General features: G+C 41.2%; 1 protein-coding gene across 2 annotated transcripts in view; it reads right to left on the bottom strand.

Moving 5' to 3' along the window:
* Positions 1 to 455: 455 nt before the first annotated feature.
* pdgfc (platelet derived growth factor c) overlaps positions 456 to 17,090 on the bottom strand; it is a 170,114-nt gene continuing 153,479 nt past the window's right edge. The window contains exons 4-6 of one of the 2 annotated variants that reach the window (XM_034182108.1): positions 5,095 to 5,302; positions 4,760 to 4,980; positions 456 to 1,614 (exon numbers count right to left, since the gene is read on the bottom strand). In XM_034182108.1, coding sequence (XP_034037999.1) covers positions 1,501 to 1,614; positions 4,760 to 4,980; positions 5,095 to 5,302 — 543 coding nt within the window. In that variant the 3' untranslated portion in view covers positions 456 to 1,500. The remainder of the gene's footprint in view (positions 1,615 to 4,759; positions 4,981 to 5,094; positions 5,303 to 17,090) is intronic. The other variant, XM_034182109.1, reaches the window with a different exon arrangement.

Genomic DNA, 17,090 nt, shown 5'->3' with positions numbered 1-17,090 from the left:
TAAGCACCAGCACTAATGGGCCTCGAGGATATACAGGGTATCTACAGAGTGTACAATAGTTCAAAGATTTTTACAACAAATATGGAAATTAATAAATGTAGGGATGAGAAAATTGATTTAATGATCAGGTTTTAATGTCCAAGCTGTTTTCTGTACTTCATTAATCCTGTATAAATAAATAAATAAAATACTTGTAAATTTCATGCAAGTATTCAGGGAAAGAGTAAAGCAATACTATAAATGTGATTAATGTAATAGAATCAAACAACTCTCATGCAGCCATGAAAATTTGCTACATTTGAAGATAGTGATCCAATTCTGCCCACCCCCCCACCCCCCCAAAAAAATACATTAAGTCATATTCAGGGTCATCTTATTTTGAAAAATATGGTGTTTTGAATTAATTTTGCTTTTTTGTTGAAGATAAAATACTCTTTCAAATATTCAACCACCAATTAAAAACTGAAGCATTTATTTCTGATGGTCAATACAGTGACATAGATAAACACTTTTTGCAAAAGTTAAATAACTTTGGTATACAGAAAATTAGAAAGAAAGAAAGAAAAAAAAAACACCCACAGAACAACAAACAAACCATAAAATTCATGAAGACAGAAAAAGTGTTGGCTATTACTACTGTACAGTGACACATTTTTCAAACAGCATGTTTTGGACTTAAATTTCCCTTTCAAAATACAAATAAATATTTAATATGAACAACCTCAGAAGTACCAGCAGCTGCTTGAAGCTATTCCTGAAGCATTGAGCACTGCTGAGATGGGTCAAAGGGCTCAACGTGAAATGTTCATCTTCATGAGGATCTTTGGCAGAAAAGCCATGACAGAACAAACATGAAAGTGGAATATTTACATGATATACAGTCCGGTGTGGAAGACATGTCATAGATATTGTGGCTGTGTTTCACCGTTTCACCGAAAAGTAGATCTGTGCGAGAAACCAGAGGGAAGCAAATTCAGACTTCCTATAAAAAAAATAAAAACCCAGCAGCCTTCTTTGCCTTGGTGATAATAATAGAGTGGCAAAGGCAGTGCGGCAGCTGGAGGCAGCTCATTGGCGGATATAAAAAAAAAAAGGCACTCGAACAAAAGAAGCTCCCATTTTCCACAACACATTCAGACCATACCGGCAGATCTTAAGGAAGAAGACAAAGAAGGAAAAAAAAAACACCTCAAGGAGAGGAGTCAAAAAAAAAAAAAAAAGAAGCTCCAATCCCCAAATGAAGGACTTATCTCTGAGGAACACAGAGGTAATAGTCCACATCGACTCCAGTGGAAATGCACCCGAAACACCGCGCTGGTTTTCCACAGGGGTCAAATCCATTCAGAAAATTTATTAGATTCCAGTCTGTTCTGCTTCATCCAATTACAGAGAGGACCACAGGATAAAGAGAGAGTCTTGTTCACTCCCAGCACACTGCAGCAGAGCTTCAGTTCTAAAGTCCCACGTGAATCCAGTGGCAGCTAAGACACATGTCCGAGGTCAGTCCCCGTCATCTCTGCACACGCAGGTACACTCCTCATGGTGCTCCAAGGGAACGTCCGTCATGGACTTCTGCAGGCCTCGTCCACCACCGCGGTGTCTCAGCAGCAGAACCTGCAGGAAACACAGCGGTTGGGTTGCACCTTGAAGTCAAACACTTTGTCTGATGCTCAGACACGTTTTAATTTAAATCAGCGGGATGCTGAAGTTTGACATTTAAACTGAACCAATCAAAAATGTTTTTCCTACCTGTAGTACAATATAAAGAAAAAACAAACGACATCCCTCACTAGTTTCCTTCTAACGTGGTCACGAAATTTTTGAGAAGTGCCTTCTTGACACAAATTTACCACCCAGCACCACACTGTATTTCTTAATAATTAATGTAAATGAAGTCCATGACATATTCAGATACTTGGAATTGCTGGTGTGTCCGTCCCCTGACTTGCCTCAAGAAAACTCTAAAAGTGATGATTTAATCCTCATATTTACAATAAATTGCCCAACCCAGCATTTTTTATGGTGGTGTTGGGGGGGGGGGGGTGTTTTGCAGGCCGAAAGTGCAGGAGTGCATGTGTATTCATTCCTGCACTATGGTGGAGGTGATGGTCTCGTGGTTAAAGCATTGGGCTTGAGACTAAAGAATCCTCGGTTCAAATCCCAGCCTGACCAGAAAATCACTAAGGGCCCTTGGGCAAGGTCCTTAATTCCCTAGTTACTCCTGGTGTGTAGTGAGCGCCTTGTATGGCAGCACCCTCACATCGGGGTGAATGTGAGGCATTATTGTAAAGCGCTTTGAGCGTCTGATGCAGATGGAAAAGTGCTATATACGAGGGCTGTCCATAAAGTATAGGTCCTTTTTTATTTTTTTCAAAAACTATATGGATTTCATTCATATGTTTTTACGTCAGACATGCTTGAACCCTCGTGCACATGCGTGAGTTTTTCCACGCCTGTCGGTGACGTCATTCGCCTGTGAGCACTCCTTGTGGGAGGAGTCGTCCAGCCCCTTGTCGGAATTCCTTTGTCTGAGAAGTTGCTGAGAGACTGGTGCTTTGTTTGATCAAAATTTTTTCTAAACCTGTGAGACACATCGAAGTGGACATGGTTCGAAAAATTAAGCTGGTTTTCGGTGAAAATGTTAACGGCTGATGAGAGATTTTGAGGTGATACTGTCGCTTTAAGGACTTCCCATGGAGCGGGACGTCACGCAGCGCTCCCAGGCGCCGTCGTCAGCCTGTTTCAAGCTGAAAACCTCCACATTTCAGGCTCTGTTGATCCAGGACGTCGTGAGAGAACAGAGAAGTTTCAGAAGAAGTCGGTTTCAGCATTTTATCCGGATATTCCACTGTTAAAGGAGATTTTTTTAATGAAAGACATGCGGACGGGTCCGCGCGTTGGGACGCAGCCGGCACGGTGCGGCGGCACAGGAAAAACACCTCCGTGTTGATAACCATTTGTAAAATCCAGGCGGCTTTTGATGGCTTTCAGTGGAGTGAGTATATGAGAAATTGTTTAACAGCTGGACATGTTCCAACTTGTCCTTAAGGCTTCCAACAGAGGTGTTTTTCCTGTGGCGGAGCGTCGCGGCGGCTGCGAGCCGACGCTGCAATCCACCCGCACGTCTTTCATTAAAAAAATCTCCTTTAACAGTGGAATATCCGGATAAAATGCTGAAACCGACTTCTTCTGAAACTTCTCTGTTCTCTCACGACGTCCTGGATCAATAGAGCCTGAAATGTGGAGGTTTTCAGCTTGAAACAGGCTGACGACAGCGCCTGAGAGCGCTGCACGACGTCTCGCTCCGTGGGAAGTCCTTAAAGCGACAGTATCACCTCAAAATCTCTCATCAGCCGTTAAAATGTTCACCGAAAACCAGCTTAATTTTTTGAACCGTGTCCACTTCGATGTGTCTCACAGGTTTAGAAAAAATTCTGATCAAACAAAGCGCCAGTCTCTCAGCAACTTCTCAGACAAAGGAATTCGGACGACTCCTCCCACAGGGAGTGCTCACAGGCGAATGACGTCACCGACAGGCGTGGAAAAACTCACGCATGCGCACGGGGGTTCAAGCATGTCTGACGTAAAAACATATGAATGAAATCCATATAGTTTTTGAAAAAAATAAAAAGGACTTATACTTTATTGACAGCCCTCATAAATGTAGTCCATTTACCATTTATATTGCAAATGAAGTGAAGTAGACCACACAACATATGAAGTATCTTTGGTTCATACAGTCTGTGAATAAATAGATGTCAACATAAATGGAAAGAATCAGTGTTTTATAAATTTCATTTTCCATATCGTTTCATCTTTTTTTTTTTTTATTTGGGGTTGCATCTATCCATTGAGGGAAGCACGGTGGCTTAGTGGTTAACACTGTTGCCTCACAGCAAGAAGGTTGTTGGATTGCTTCCCCACTGGGCCTTTCTGTGTGGAGTTTGCATGTTCTCCCCCGTTTGAGTTGGTCCAGGTCCTCCTGCTTTCTGCTACTTCCAAAGACTTTAGGTGAATTGGTGAGTTGAAATTGGTCGTGTGTGTTTGTCTGTCTATATGTAGCCCTGCGATACCTCTCGCCCTGGAATTGGTAGGCATTCTGCTATTGGCCTCCATTAACCCTCAAGCGACCAAGCTATTTTAACAATTAATATGACCGAGTGGGGTTATTTATGATCCCATTGACTTTATATTGGAATACACACCAATATTCCGTTTATTTAGACAACCCTTGTCTCTTACAGCTTGTAAAATGCACATGATCTTTTATTTCTTTGCATTTTTTTCTGTGCATCAAAAATGAAAACAAGAACTCATAAAAAGTAAAGTTTCTTTGAGTAAAATATGCATTGCAACGTGGTAGGATAATTATAGCATCAAAATATTCTGTATCAGGGTGGTCTGGCATCTCAGAAATACGATCTTCACTGACTGATGCTGACTCCTCTCCATCAATGGAGCTCCGCACAAGTTTGGATTATATTTGCCACATGGATCGTTGCAAAATTCTATGAACAAATGCAGGAGAAATAGACTGACAAATTCATCATAAGAAACTTTTTTCTGATTAAAATTAGAAAATGGTGCATAAAAATAAATGACCCCACTCAGTTGCTTGAGGGTTAACCCACTGAGTTTGGAATGTTTTAAGATTTCATTCTTTGGGTAACAGGATGTTTCAATATTTATGCAAAATGTGTATTTAATCCCACTTTTTGTTTAACGTGTCTTAAAGAAATCAGATTCAGAGAGTGTATACCTCATAGTATTTCTTTGTGACCCTGGTGGGAACACACTGGCAGTTGTAGCAGCGGTGAGAGCAACAGCCACAGTTTCCACCGCAACGTTTCACCAGCAGGCAGGTGGGCCAGAAAATGGCATCGGTCCTCTTCAGCTCCTCTCGCAGGGACACGGAGAAGTTACGTGGAGTGCAGCTGTAGAGTCGAACGTCTTCCCACAACAGATTCAGATCAGTTCCTCCTCAAAGACATAAAGATGGTATCCTCACGACAAAGCAAAAGCCATATGTGCATTTCCCACACATTTGATTTCATTGACTTAAATGCACATGTTTGTTCAAGTTCTTCATCCTACCTCGGGCTTTCTTATTATGGATGAAAGACTTCCCCAGCACATGCCACGTAGGCTTGTACAGCTCTTCCATATCCAGCTGCCATCGCTCAGGCTCCAGGTACTTCATGACCTCCTCCACTGTATTCAGCTCGGCCACAGCTTCCGTCAACTCCTCAATACTCTGCAGAGACGGAGGAAACACTGCAGTGGCTTCAGGTTCGGACACAGCCTGCAGGAAATACACCAAACATGGAGAGTAATTACAAAAGGTGAATGATAGACCAGAAATATGGTTTCATGCAAAATTGTATTTTGCAGATGCGTAAGCATGGAATGCTGACATTTACATGAAGTCCACCACACTGTAACACAGAACTTAGGGCCCCTTCACACATTGTACGAATGTGGTCAAATTGCACATGAAGTGCATATGAAGCAGGAATCGTATGCAATACGTGTAAAATCGTAGCTGCCTCCAACGCCTCGTACACCTGTTGCTACAACTATTTACACACACCAGTGGCTGAAAGATAGAGTGTGCGCTGTGAGAGCCCATCAAACCCTCTCGTGGCAGGTGTCGGCCAAATTCCAGCTGACACACATGAACATCTAATACTGATTGCTTGGCACTTAGAAAATGCCTGGCCATTTGCACTGTTAACATGAAAACAGTCAGCAGATGATCACCTCAAGCTGGATGTGAAATTTGTCTAAGTGCCCCACGAGTGTGGCTTTGCAAACAGACACAGTGACACATTAATGTGTGCGTTGAACTGACAGGGAGTGTGTCCGCCAACCGGAGCAGCTCTGGAGATCTGTGGTTCTGGACGTCCCAGCTGGAGAACACATACTGTGTTTGGACGGACATGAGCTAACAACTGTCCACTGTGACACGTGTGTGTCTGCTTGCTGTCCTCACGTGGACATACATAAAAACATATATCGCTGTTGCAATGGGCTTCAGCAAGCGTGTACACAGCGTGCACATTGACAGGCTACCCCAGGTGCAATGGACCATCAGATATAACACGCAGCGAGCGATCTGAATGTCACGTCAACCACGTGAGCTCTGTTCCACATGATGCAGTTCTGTCCTGCGGCACGCCATCCACAAGACATGCGTGTCGGGCAGGACACGCACCGCCAGCAGATGTGGACATGATAAGAGTGCCCTGCTTCTCATTCATGTCATTTCATGACTGTACATCTGTGACCATGGGTCATCTACAGAGGAACAGACGGATCGTACTTGTATTGCCCGCTTGATAAGAGGGATTCAATAAAATGCGGTGTTTTTATATGGTGTGTGGTTTTATTTTTCTTAAATACATCCATGTCCTTCTTGATATCAGGCATTTTTGGAAAGTGCAGGTTCGATTCCTGTGGGTGGTATGTATTTTTTTTTTGTTTTCACAGCAGCTGCTGCTCGCACTGTGTTCCTGGGTGCACAAAACCATCACAGCGGCATAGTTCACTCCTGCCTGTCGGCTCGATGTTTTCGTGGTTCACTCATACGAGCTATTCTGCCGTGATTCACCCTGAGTTGTACTTATTCGTACTATGTGTGAAGGGGCTCTTACATTATTGTCCAAAGTCATTTATTCTTGATTGTTTAATCAAAGTTTAGCAAAACAGAATCCTCCAATGAGCTTAAGGACTAAGTCCTAAAAAAGACCCTTTATCAGAGCATGACCAGTGACCCCTTTTATTTATTTTCATTTATATATAGCGCCAAATCACAACAGAGTTGCCTCAAAGCGCTTCACACAGGTAAGGTCTAACCTTACCAATCCCCAGAGCAACAGTGGTAAGGAAAAACTTACCACTTAGTAAAGAACAACACTGAAGACAGCTCAAAGCTGGTTTAATTCTCACAGATTCTTCAATGTTAAAACAGTCAAAGTTAATAGCACCATTACCCTCTGCATTGCCCAATTTGAAGTGACAAATTGCATAAAAATCTGCTTAATGGGAATGTGTGTTTTCAAAAACTCAAATTTGCAAATAAAGTTATTATGCTCATAAGATGTGGTTTTCAGGTAACTCTAAAAAGCCATATTTTGCAGGAGTCAAATGCAAACATTTTCTTTTCTGCCGAGTCTCACACTTTTTTTTGTTCATGCTCCCATCACATTTGTTTTTATTTTGCTATTTATAACCCTCCTGTGATGGGATCACAAACTTACTAATTTACTTTTTGTGATGCCATCATGAAATGGTGTGAGACAGGTTTTTGTTTTTGTTATCATAGGTCACATGATGTACATAAAGTCACATGACATTCTAAAACTCGTGACAGAATGTGAGGCTGCAGCAAGCGTGAGAGAGCTTGTTAAACCTTATAACAGATGATGCTCTGGCAATATTGGATTTTAAAATACTATAAAATGGCAATATTTACCAAGACTGAACCTTCTGTCACCATGACTATTGGAATTACACATCTCACGAGAGTCTCACTTGAATGACAATCCCAGCAGTCACATTCTAAGAGTTAATAGAAACACTATCATTGTACTTTGTCAACACTGAAAACATCGCTTAACATTGGTACAACCCAGATAATGATGGAAGGGTGGCTTCAGACAATGGGAATGGTTGAGGACACAGGCCAGTAGCTGGTACACAGGAAATCAATCCATCCAGCTAAGGTGTCTGGAGTAAGCAGCAAACGAGCTATCCAGTCAAACATGCCAAGGTTGAAACACACAGCTATACCAATGTGAAAGGTAAGATGATGGCAGGCTAACAAGCAGAAGGAAACAGCACAAAACAGCTGTGATAGGAGCACTAACATTCTGGCGGTAGAGTGATAGAAAGGTGATGGTTAATGTAGCACTTGAAATAGTTAATGAGAAAACCAAAGCATACATGAGCCTGGGAATCTCTGAACAGGAAATAAAGCCACTGGAAATACACAGAGAGCAAATGTCAATGAAAAACATGGAGGTAACCTGGTATGGAAATGAGGGAATATTACACTGAAAGGAAACACAAGAGAATATAAAGAATAATCAAGTGGTGTGGCGGCCAAGTGGTTAGTCCACTTGTTTCCAAAGCAGAAGGTTCCTGTTTCAATACCAATGCTTCCCATTCTTCGTGTAATGTTGAGTTGTGTCAAAAAGGGTATCCGGTATAAAACTTGTGCCAAATCAATATGCAGATCCATCTCAAATGTGTTGTGACAACCCTGAGCGAAAAAAGGGAGAAAACAAAAGAAGAAAGACACATCTAGGCTGGACAAACTCAGGTGGGCTGACTCTGTGGTTGGCATGAAGCTGGACTCTCTGGTAATGGTGGCACAGAAGGGAACACTGGACATACTGCTGGACATTATGGACGATGCCAGTCACCCTCTGCACACTGTCATCAGCAACTAGAGGAGCCTCTTCAGCCACAGACTGCTCCTTCCCAAGTGCAGGACCAACAGACTGAAAAACTCCTTTGTCCCTCAGACTGTACAACTCCTCACTCAGAGCGAGGAGGAGTAACAGGTAGACAGGGGATGGGAAGGAGAGGAACAGTCGTAGCCAGTAAACCAGTACTGACCATTATTATCACTTTACTGGGGCGTTGCTACGCCGGTATCGTAGATTTACGTTGACGCTATCTGGCTATACCCGCCCGTTGTGCGTAAACAAATGACATCATAGCGCGCAGCCCATGAGCTGTCTGCAGAGGGGGGAAAAAAACTGTCCACAGAGGAAAAGATGAAAAGGCGAGAAGTGTGTTTGGTCCCAATATGGATATTCCGGATTTTTTTCTCATGGATAGTACGACAATGAACAGCAGCTAAAGCAGCCAGCTTGATAAAGGATGCACTGCCGAATTTGGAGAGCAGCGTGCACGCCAGCCGACGCAACAAAAGTCAAGTGAGCCAACTTTTTATGTACGCGTTACGTGTTGTGTATCTCAATAAAAAGCGATAATAATGCAAATAACATGCTGTTGTCGTGCGGTATGCATTTTCAGAGGCCCGACGTTCACGCCCAGTCGCCCAAAATGACAGATATGGGCGAATATCTGTCATTTTGGGCAACTGGGCATGAACGTCGGGCCTCTGAAAATGCATACCGCCCTCCAAAAGCATGTTATTGTATTATTATGATCCAAGAGCAACAGCAGTAGCCAGTAAACCAGTATTGATCAGTATGTCCAGTGTTTATATTGCAAACCGTTTCTTTTTTACTTTCACTTTTGATACTCTGTGTGCTTCCTACCCTGTGTGCTGCTGGAACCTCAATTTCCCTGAAGGAGTCTTCCTAAGGGATCAATAAAGTTCTATCTAATCTAATTTAATCTAATCTAGAACATCTTTAAATACAAGCAAAAACCTACCTTACGGGCAAGGCACACATATGGCGAGTTGTGTGCGTGTGCGAGGGTATTATCGCAAACCTACATCTACTACGATGATTATAGCAAGATTATTATTACTACGTATTATTATAGAGTTGGTGAAATCTTCTTACCAAATATTCTATTAGACTGCTGGATTTTTAGCTGTAGCCAACATGGTAGCCCAACTGTTGAAACTCCTGCCTCAGCTCGATACCCTGACAACAGTGATTTAGAGTTTACTACACAGAATAACACAGATGTACTTTTGTACATTCATCTGGGCACCACCAAGATACATTGCTAAGTATATCTACAATGACTCCATGTAGCAATATTGAGAGGGAAACATGATTTAACATCATTTCAGGGCAGCATGCTGCCTCTGCTGCCTGCTTTGCATAATAAACATGCTGCTTAAGGCAGCAGACTTGTTTGCTTCATGTTGCCAGCTCTCCCAGCTGCAGCACGCAGCCACAGAAAAGATTGATACCCGGCACGTTGGTCTTCCCCCCAAAATAGGACGTTTGTTAAACCTTTCAGTCTTATGATGCCGTGTTTGTCCGACATGTCAGCTCACTCGTCACGCTAATCTTATACAACTGACAGGTAGAAAGCACCACTGTGACACTGACGGACAAAAACTTGTGAAGCACTGAAAACATCATCGGCTGACAGCTGGGTCTTAGAGCTGTTGGAGAGGCAGGGGTGCTTCAAAAGGAAAACAAGATGCCAAGAAGTGCATCTTCCCTTTGAAGGCTTCTAGGAGACAGATTTAGAAAAGAATCCAGACGGAAACGGGGTGAGAAGAAGGGAAGCGCTCCTTCATAAAAGGCCATGGCACCAACACTGCAAGGATTTGGGAACACATTAGCATAAACTGCGACTGTTTCCATGATTTCCATGCAGTCTCTGGTACACCTTTTATCTTCAGGTGGATGAAGCATCTATGAGGTTGCCCATATTAAGCTGCAAAAGTACACCATTAAAGACTGCAGAGCACATCAGCTGACCACCACCATAGGCAGCAGAGACTTAAGAGATGTAGCAATCTGTCTTTTTTTCCGTTCAGCCTTACGCCAAGCCCCAACCTCTGGAATATAAAAAATATAACACAATGCTAGAATACCCTCGACCTTTAGAAATTGCAGTTGTTAAATTAATTATTATGATCCTATTGTCTTACCTCACAGGACATGTAACATGCCCAGCTCATCAGCTATTCGGAAGATTCAGATGGCTTTCGGTGGCTTTTCAGTCGTGTGACTATCTGAGAAATTGTGGACAAGCTGGACATGTCAGGGCATGTCACAACATGTCCTGTGAGGCTTCATCATGGAGGTGCTGTTGCAGCGCCATCAGCTTCGTGCCGATGAATTTCGCCGCCACTCTTTTCATGGCAAAATCTTCTTTCACAGTGGAATGTGCCGAAAAATGATGTCCACCTCTTCCGCAATTTCTCGGATAAGCACACGACGGTCCCACATCACCACAGCGTTGACTTTGGAAATGATCTGGTTGTTTCAGCGTGTTGATGCCGACCGGAGCGTGGCTCGCTCTCCACCGTTGTGCGGACGTCTTTAAACCGGTTGTACCACTCCTTAATCTGTGTGATGCCCAGAGGATCATCACCGAAAGCCATCTGAATAATCCGAATGGTTTCCACCTGGCTATTGCCCAGTTTGTGGCAAATTTTGATGCAGTCGCGCTGCTCCAGTCGTTCCGCCATTTCCTTGCAAAGAAAAAATGACGAGAGACTCCACCCATCCTCACACAAAGGCTGCTTACAAGCAAATGACGCAACCGACAGGCGTGAAAAAAAAAAATCACGCATGCGCACGAAGGTTCAAGGTTTGCTCATGCAAGCACACGTGATTCAAATCCATCAGGTTTTTGAAAAAAATAAAAAGGTCGGATACTTTTGTGACAGACCTCGTACAATTTGTACATGTTGACTAAAGCCCCTCTATCAATCAATCAATCAAAAACAATATTTACGTTTTAATGGCATCTGCAGGAGGCTTTACATGTGCATTTACATGATCTTTTGACAAGAGCAGAAGTTGTGCAAATCAAGGAATATTTGGAGATCACCCTCTGTACAATTTCTGGTATTAATTAAACAAATTTAACTCTACAGGAAGTTAGCTTTGAGTGCACGCTAATGTCTGCTAAATGTCTTATAAATCACTCCAGAGGTGTTATTACTGGGTTCCAAAAACAGCCTTTTCAGTTTTAGAAGTGTTTATTAGAAGTGTTCACAGTGGCATTTTCTGGTATCAGAAAATGTCACGGGTTGTATCAGTATTTTCTGATACGTGAATTACGTCGGTATCGGAACCCACTATCGATCCAGGATCGGATCAGTGCTGTCCCTTCTAATATGTTCTGGTGAGACCTGTCCACAGTCCTGTTAGCAGAGGGTGACTTCTGTGGACAGACCACATTTGCCATTTATGAGCATTTTATTACAAATACCTGTGATTATTGCTTGCATGTTCAAGGCCAAAGAGCACCACCTCCAAATCTGACACCGGGGAAGAGTTAATGCCACAAGTGGAGGAGTTCAAATATCTTGGGGTTTTGTTCAAAAGTGGCAGTAAGATGGAGCATGAGATTGACAGATGGGTTGGTATGATGACTGACGTCCTGTGAATGTTGTACCAGGCCGTTATGGAGAAGAAAGAGCTGAGATCTCTTGCCAGAAGGCAAGGATCTAGTTTACCAGTCGATTTATACTTCTATCCTCACTTATGGTCATGAGGATTGAGTAGTGACCAAAAGACTGTAGATGCAAGTGGTAAAAATGAAATTCCTACATCAGGTTTCTGGTCTAATACTCAGAAATAGGGTGAAAAGCTTGAACCTCTGAGAGGTTACTCAGTGTAGAACCGTTGCTTCTTTGCATCAGAAGTATCCAGTTGAGGTGGTTTGGGAAACTGATGAAGATTTCACCTGGTTGTCTTCCTAGGGAGGCCTTCCAGACATGTCCAACAGGGTGGAGGCCAAGGGGGAAGACACAGTGGAGAGGATTATATCTCAGCTGACTTGGGAATGCCTAGGGATGTCACAGGAGGAGTTTGAGGACCTGGCTGAGGCTAGTGGAACTGTGCTGTTCATTTTCTTAACAGATCATCTAAGAAGTCTTTGCTCCAGTATTTCTGTTGGGTAATGCACCGTTAGCTGTTTCCAGAAGTTTGCTCTTTAACATCTTTATTGTTGTTCTTTACAACACTGTTTGTCCTCTTTGTTCCAGACTAATATATATAATATGTCTGAAATTCGATTTGCGTTTATTAAATTCCACGCAGATTAAACGTAACAGACACAGATTATTTGTTAGAATTGTTTTAGCAAGTTTTCAGGGTATCATGCAGCAGTCTCTTATTAACGTGACGAAAAGCATAAAAAATTACATTTTTGTAGTATAATATTCATTTACAACTGTCATCGTGTTGATTCTCTATATGTTATTTGACTGCAGCGACTCTCTGGCACGCAAGGGATTATGGGATACGTCAATAGGGCGAATGAGGGATTGTAAATTAATCAGTATGGGCGTTGCCTCGCTGAATGATGTAAAAAAAATGTGCAGCATGTGCACGTAATGTCCTCCAAATTACAGCTGGAATTCTGTCAAATCCTTTGGCGCCTACATAAAATGAAGAGAATAAAAAACTATCTGACATGGTTCACCGTAGCAGCGCTGCAGTCTGCAAACATTCAGCTGATACACAGCTGTGTTTCAATTGCAGATTTAATTCAGACTAATGAGGCGGCGTAGCAGCGGAGCACAATATCGGTTTACTCGACACCGACAGAAACCCAAAATGTGAAAGGAAGAGCCAAAATGCTGAAACGGTCATCCTGTATTTCTCCAAAAAAAAAAAGAAAAAAAAAGAAAAGAAAAAAAAAATAGGTTCAGCAGTGGCTAGCTGTGTGAACTGAAAACCATTAACAGCTTGTGAATGTAGATGGTGCAGCACTCCGCCAATTACAGTAGCTCTGCCAGCGTGGCTTCAGATGCAGGAGCCAAACAACCCTTTGGAGACAGATCAAGATGGGGTGAATAAAACTTTCAGTAGCAAATAAGAGGTTCCACATCAGGAATTTACAAGCACATCACTTCAGCAGACCAGGACGACTTCCAACAAACAAGAACTCAGAGCAGCTGCAATGTCAAATTCTGCACAGAACATCCTGCATGATGGAAATGGAAACACTGTGTAATAAAGTGAAAAACAAAAGAACACAAGATTTTCAAAATAGGTCAAGTAAAGCATCAATCCATAAGTGAGGTTTTAAACATGTAGGCAGGGATGACAATTACCTGCTGATCCACATACACTGTAAAAAAAATGACTAATATTTACTCAAAAAAATTGTGGCAACAATATAACTGAACAGATTTTAAGTTCTACAATTTTGACTAAAACGTATTGAATACATTAACTAAACCTGAACAAATAAAATAAGTACATGTTAATAAAGGCAACAGCTGAAATGTGATGGACTCAGTAATAGCACACCAAATACGGATTAATACTGCCAAAAAACATTTAGTAAATCGTAGTCGATTTCACAAGGAAAGCTGATTCATATTTGCAAAGTATCTGAGCAAAAATAATTGAGATTTACTAAATATCTACAGTAGGTGAAACTGACATATTTATTAATTATATCTGTGAAATTGATTTACATTTACTACATATCTAAGTCAATTTCACCTAGATCAGTAAATATGAATCAGTTTCCCCCAGATGTTTAGTAAATTTATATCATTTTTGTTCAGATGCTTAGTAAGTATGAATCAGCTTTCCTTGTGAAATTTCTTGGAATTTACTCATCATAACTCATCATTGCTTTAATTAACATGTACTTATCTTTTTGTTTAGATTTAGTTAATATATTCAATACATTTTAATAAAAATTGTAGATCTTAAAATCTATTAAATTATAATATGTGCCACTTTGTTACCACATTTTATTTTTATTTTTTTTGAGAAAACATTGGTCAAAACTTTTACAGTGTAGGTAAGGTGTCCTGCTGCACTTGCAATATAAGTGTACTATTTCAATACTTCTTGGAACTACACTGACCTGCCTTTTTAGTCTATGAAAGTCCATTACACCCAAGAGGTTTTAACCAGATTCCTGTCTGATCAGGATTTGATCCAAGGACCCTCTGGTCCCAATTCACCGGCATTAACAACCTTGGGTAAAAACTCCCCTCCACATGTGGGAATTTGAGAAGAAACCTTCCAGGAGGGTCCGGATGGGATGACAGTTAGAGGTAGAACATGGCCAATCATGTGCTTTCAGTGAGCTGCACTGCCACTTCTGATCCTGCTCACAGTACACATGAAGGTGCATCTGTTAATATTTACATGCACATTGATGATTTTCAATTTTTTTAAATGTTTAAAATGGCTATAAAGAAATTGTAGGATTTTTTGGGTTTTTTGCACTCAAACTAGTCTTGAACTCCAAGTGTAAATCTGAAAAAGAGGTAGACTGGTTGCAGTTCTCAGTCCGTTTCCAAAAGGAGTTTTCAGTTACTTGCCAGTTATGTTCTACTCTGAAAGATCCGAGGAAAGAGAGCATGGAGGAACTGACTCGACAGCCGAGACTTGACAGACAGTAACGGGAACAAACCCAGACTGTCATTATGTGAGATGATCCGCACCGTCATCGTTCCTGCTTCATTCTGACTGTGAAGTCCACCTGACAATCAGCACAGTGTCTGGATTTTTAGGACATTTAATAAAAAAAAAAAAAAAAATCAGCAGCACTCTCTCCTCTAATACAGCTTGTTTCACTGCCAACAAACCACTGTCATGATTTTTGAACTTAGAAAGTGAAAACAGATGCTATATGTGTATATTAACATTGCTCAAGCTTATACATGTCATTTCATATTCGATTTTGGTCCATCCTGAATATATCAGGAAAAAAATAATATGTTGATGGAATCTGGAAATAAATCCAAAATGCCCCCCCCCCCCCCCCCCCAAAAAAAAAAACAAAAAAAAAAGTAGAGACTGAGCTGGTGGAAGATCAAACATAGCTCCAACGGAGCCAGCAAGCATCAGTACTGTACTCAAATGGGCCTGTGTACAATAGAACTTATGCCCAAAAATATCCAATTTCACAAGGTTAACAAAAAGAGGAAATTAAAAAAAAAAGTGTTGCAACTCTTTTCTAATCCAGGATAAAATGTCATGGAGATCCACTCATTTGAAATTAAACATTTCCGTCAGTGTTTTATAAAGCATTCATGAAACACTCCATCTTCATCCCATGATGTTAAGAATTTATTTTTAAACATTTTACATGGTCCATCTCTGGAACAATGTCAAAATGTAATGGTATTTAATCTTGCTTAGAAATTAAAAGAAAGAAAGAAAGAAGGAAAGAAAGAAAGAAAAAATAATTAAAAATCTCATGCTGATTTTTTTAATTACTTGAAAATATCTTTGCTCCCCACTTTGTGATAAGCCAAACTATAAAAATTTAATAGAACCATTCCAAGAACCACCCAACAAGTTCATGAACATGTGTGCCCTTTTTGCAAATAAATATTTTTATTTATTTATTACAATTCTGACCTTGCCTCTTCATACTGACAAATGAGCTCATTTCAGAAGACATGTAACATCAGTCACATATGCTCATAATTTTCATCATGCATGTGATGACAGGATTATTCCCTACAAACAGACACAGGCATGCATCAGGTTGCCTATGGGTATACGGTATATTACAACCTCAATTCCAGTGAAGTTGGGATGTTGTGTAAAATGTAAATAAAACCGAATACAATGATTTGCAAATCCTCTTCAACCTATATTCAATTGAATACACCACAAAGACAAGATATTTAATGTTCAAACTGATAAACTTTGTTTTTGTGCAAATATTTGCTCATTTTGAAATGAATGCCTGTAACACATTTCAAAAAAGCTGGGACAGTGGTATGTTTACCACTGTGTTACATTACCTTTCCTTCAAAAAACACTCAATAAGCGTTTGGGAAATGAGGACACTAATTGTGAGTGTCATGATTGGGTATAAAAGGAGCATCCCCAAAAGGCTCAGCCATTCACAAGCAAAGATGGGATGAGGATCACTTTGTGAACAACTGCGTGAAAAAAATAGTCCAACAGTTTAAGAACAAAGTTTCTCAACGTTTAATTGCAAGGAATTTAGGGATTCCATCAGCTACAGTCCATAATATAAACAGAAGATTCAGAGAATCTGGAGAACTTTCTACATGTAAGCGGCAAGGCTGAAAACCAACATTGAATGCCCATGACCGTCGATCCCTCAGGCGGCACTGCATTAAAAACCAACATCAGTGTGTAAGGATCTTACCGCGTGCGTTCAGGAGCACTTCAGAAAACCATTGTCAGTTAACACAGTTCATCGCTACATCTACAAGTGCAAGTTAAAGCTCTACCATGCAAAGTTAAAGCCATACATCAACAACATCCAGAAACACCGCCATCTTCTCTGGACCCGAGCTCATTTGAAACGGACAGACACAAAGTGGAAAATTGTGCTGTGGTCTGATGAGTCGACATTTCAAATTGTTTTTTGAAAATCATGGACGTCGTGTCCTCCAGACAAAAGAGGAAAAAGACCAGCCAGATTGTTACCAGTGCAAAGTTCAAAAGTCA

The sequence above is a fragment of the Thalassophryne amazonica genome, chromosome 11 (genome assembly GCF_902500255.1).
Source record: "Thalassophryne amazonica chromosome 11, fThaAma1.1, whole genome shotgun sequence".
NCBI lineage: Eukaryota > Metazoa > Chordata > Actinopteri > Batrachoidiformes > Batrachoididae > Thalassophryne > Thalassophryne amazonica.
The sequence above is the reverse complement of the archived record's forward strand: the minus strand, read 5'-3'. Positions and strand labels throughout refer to the sequence as shown.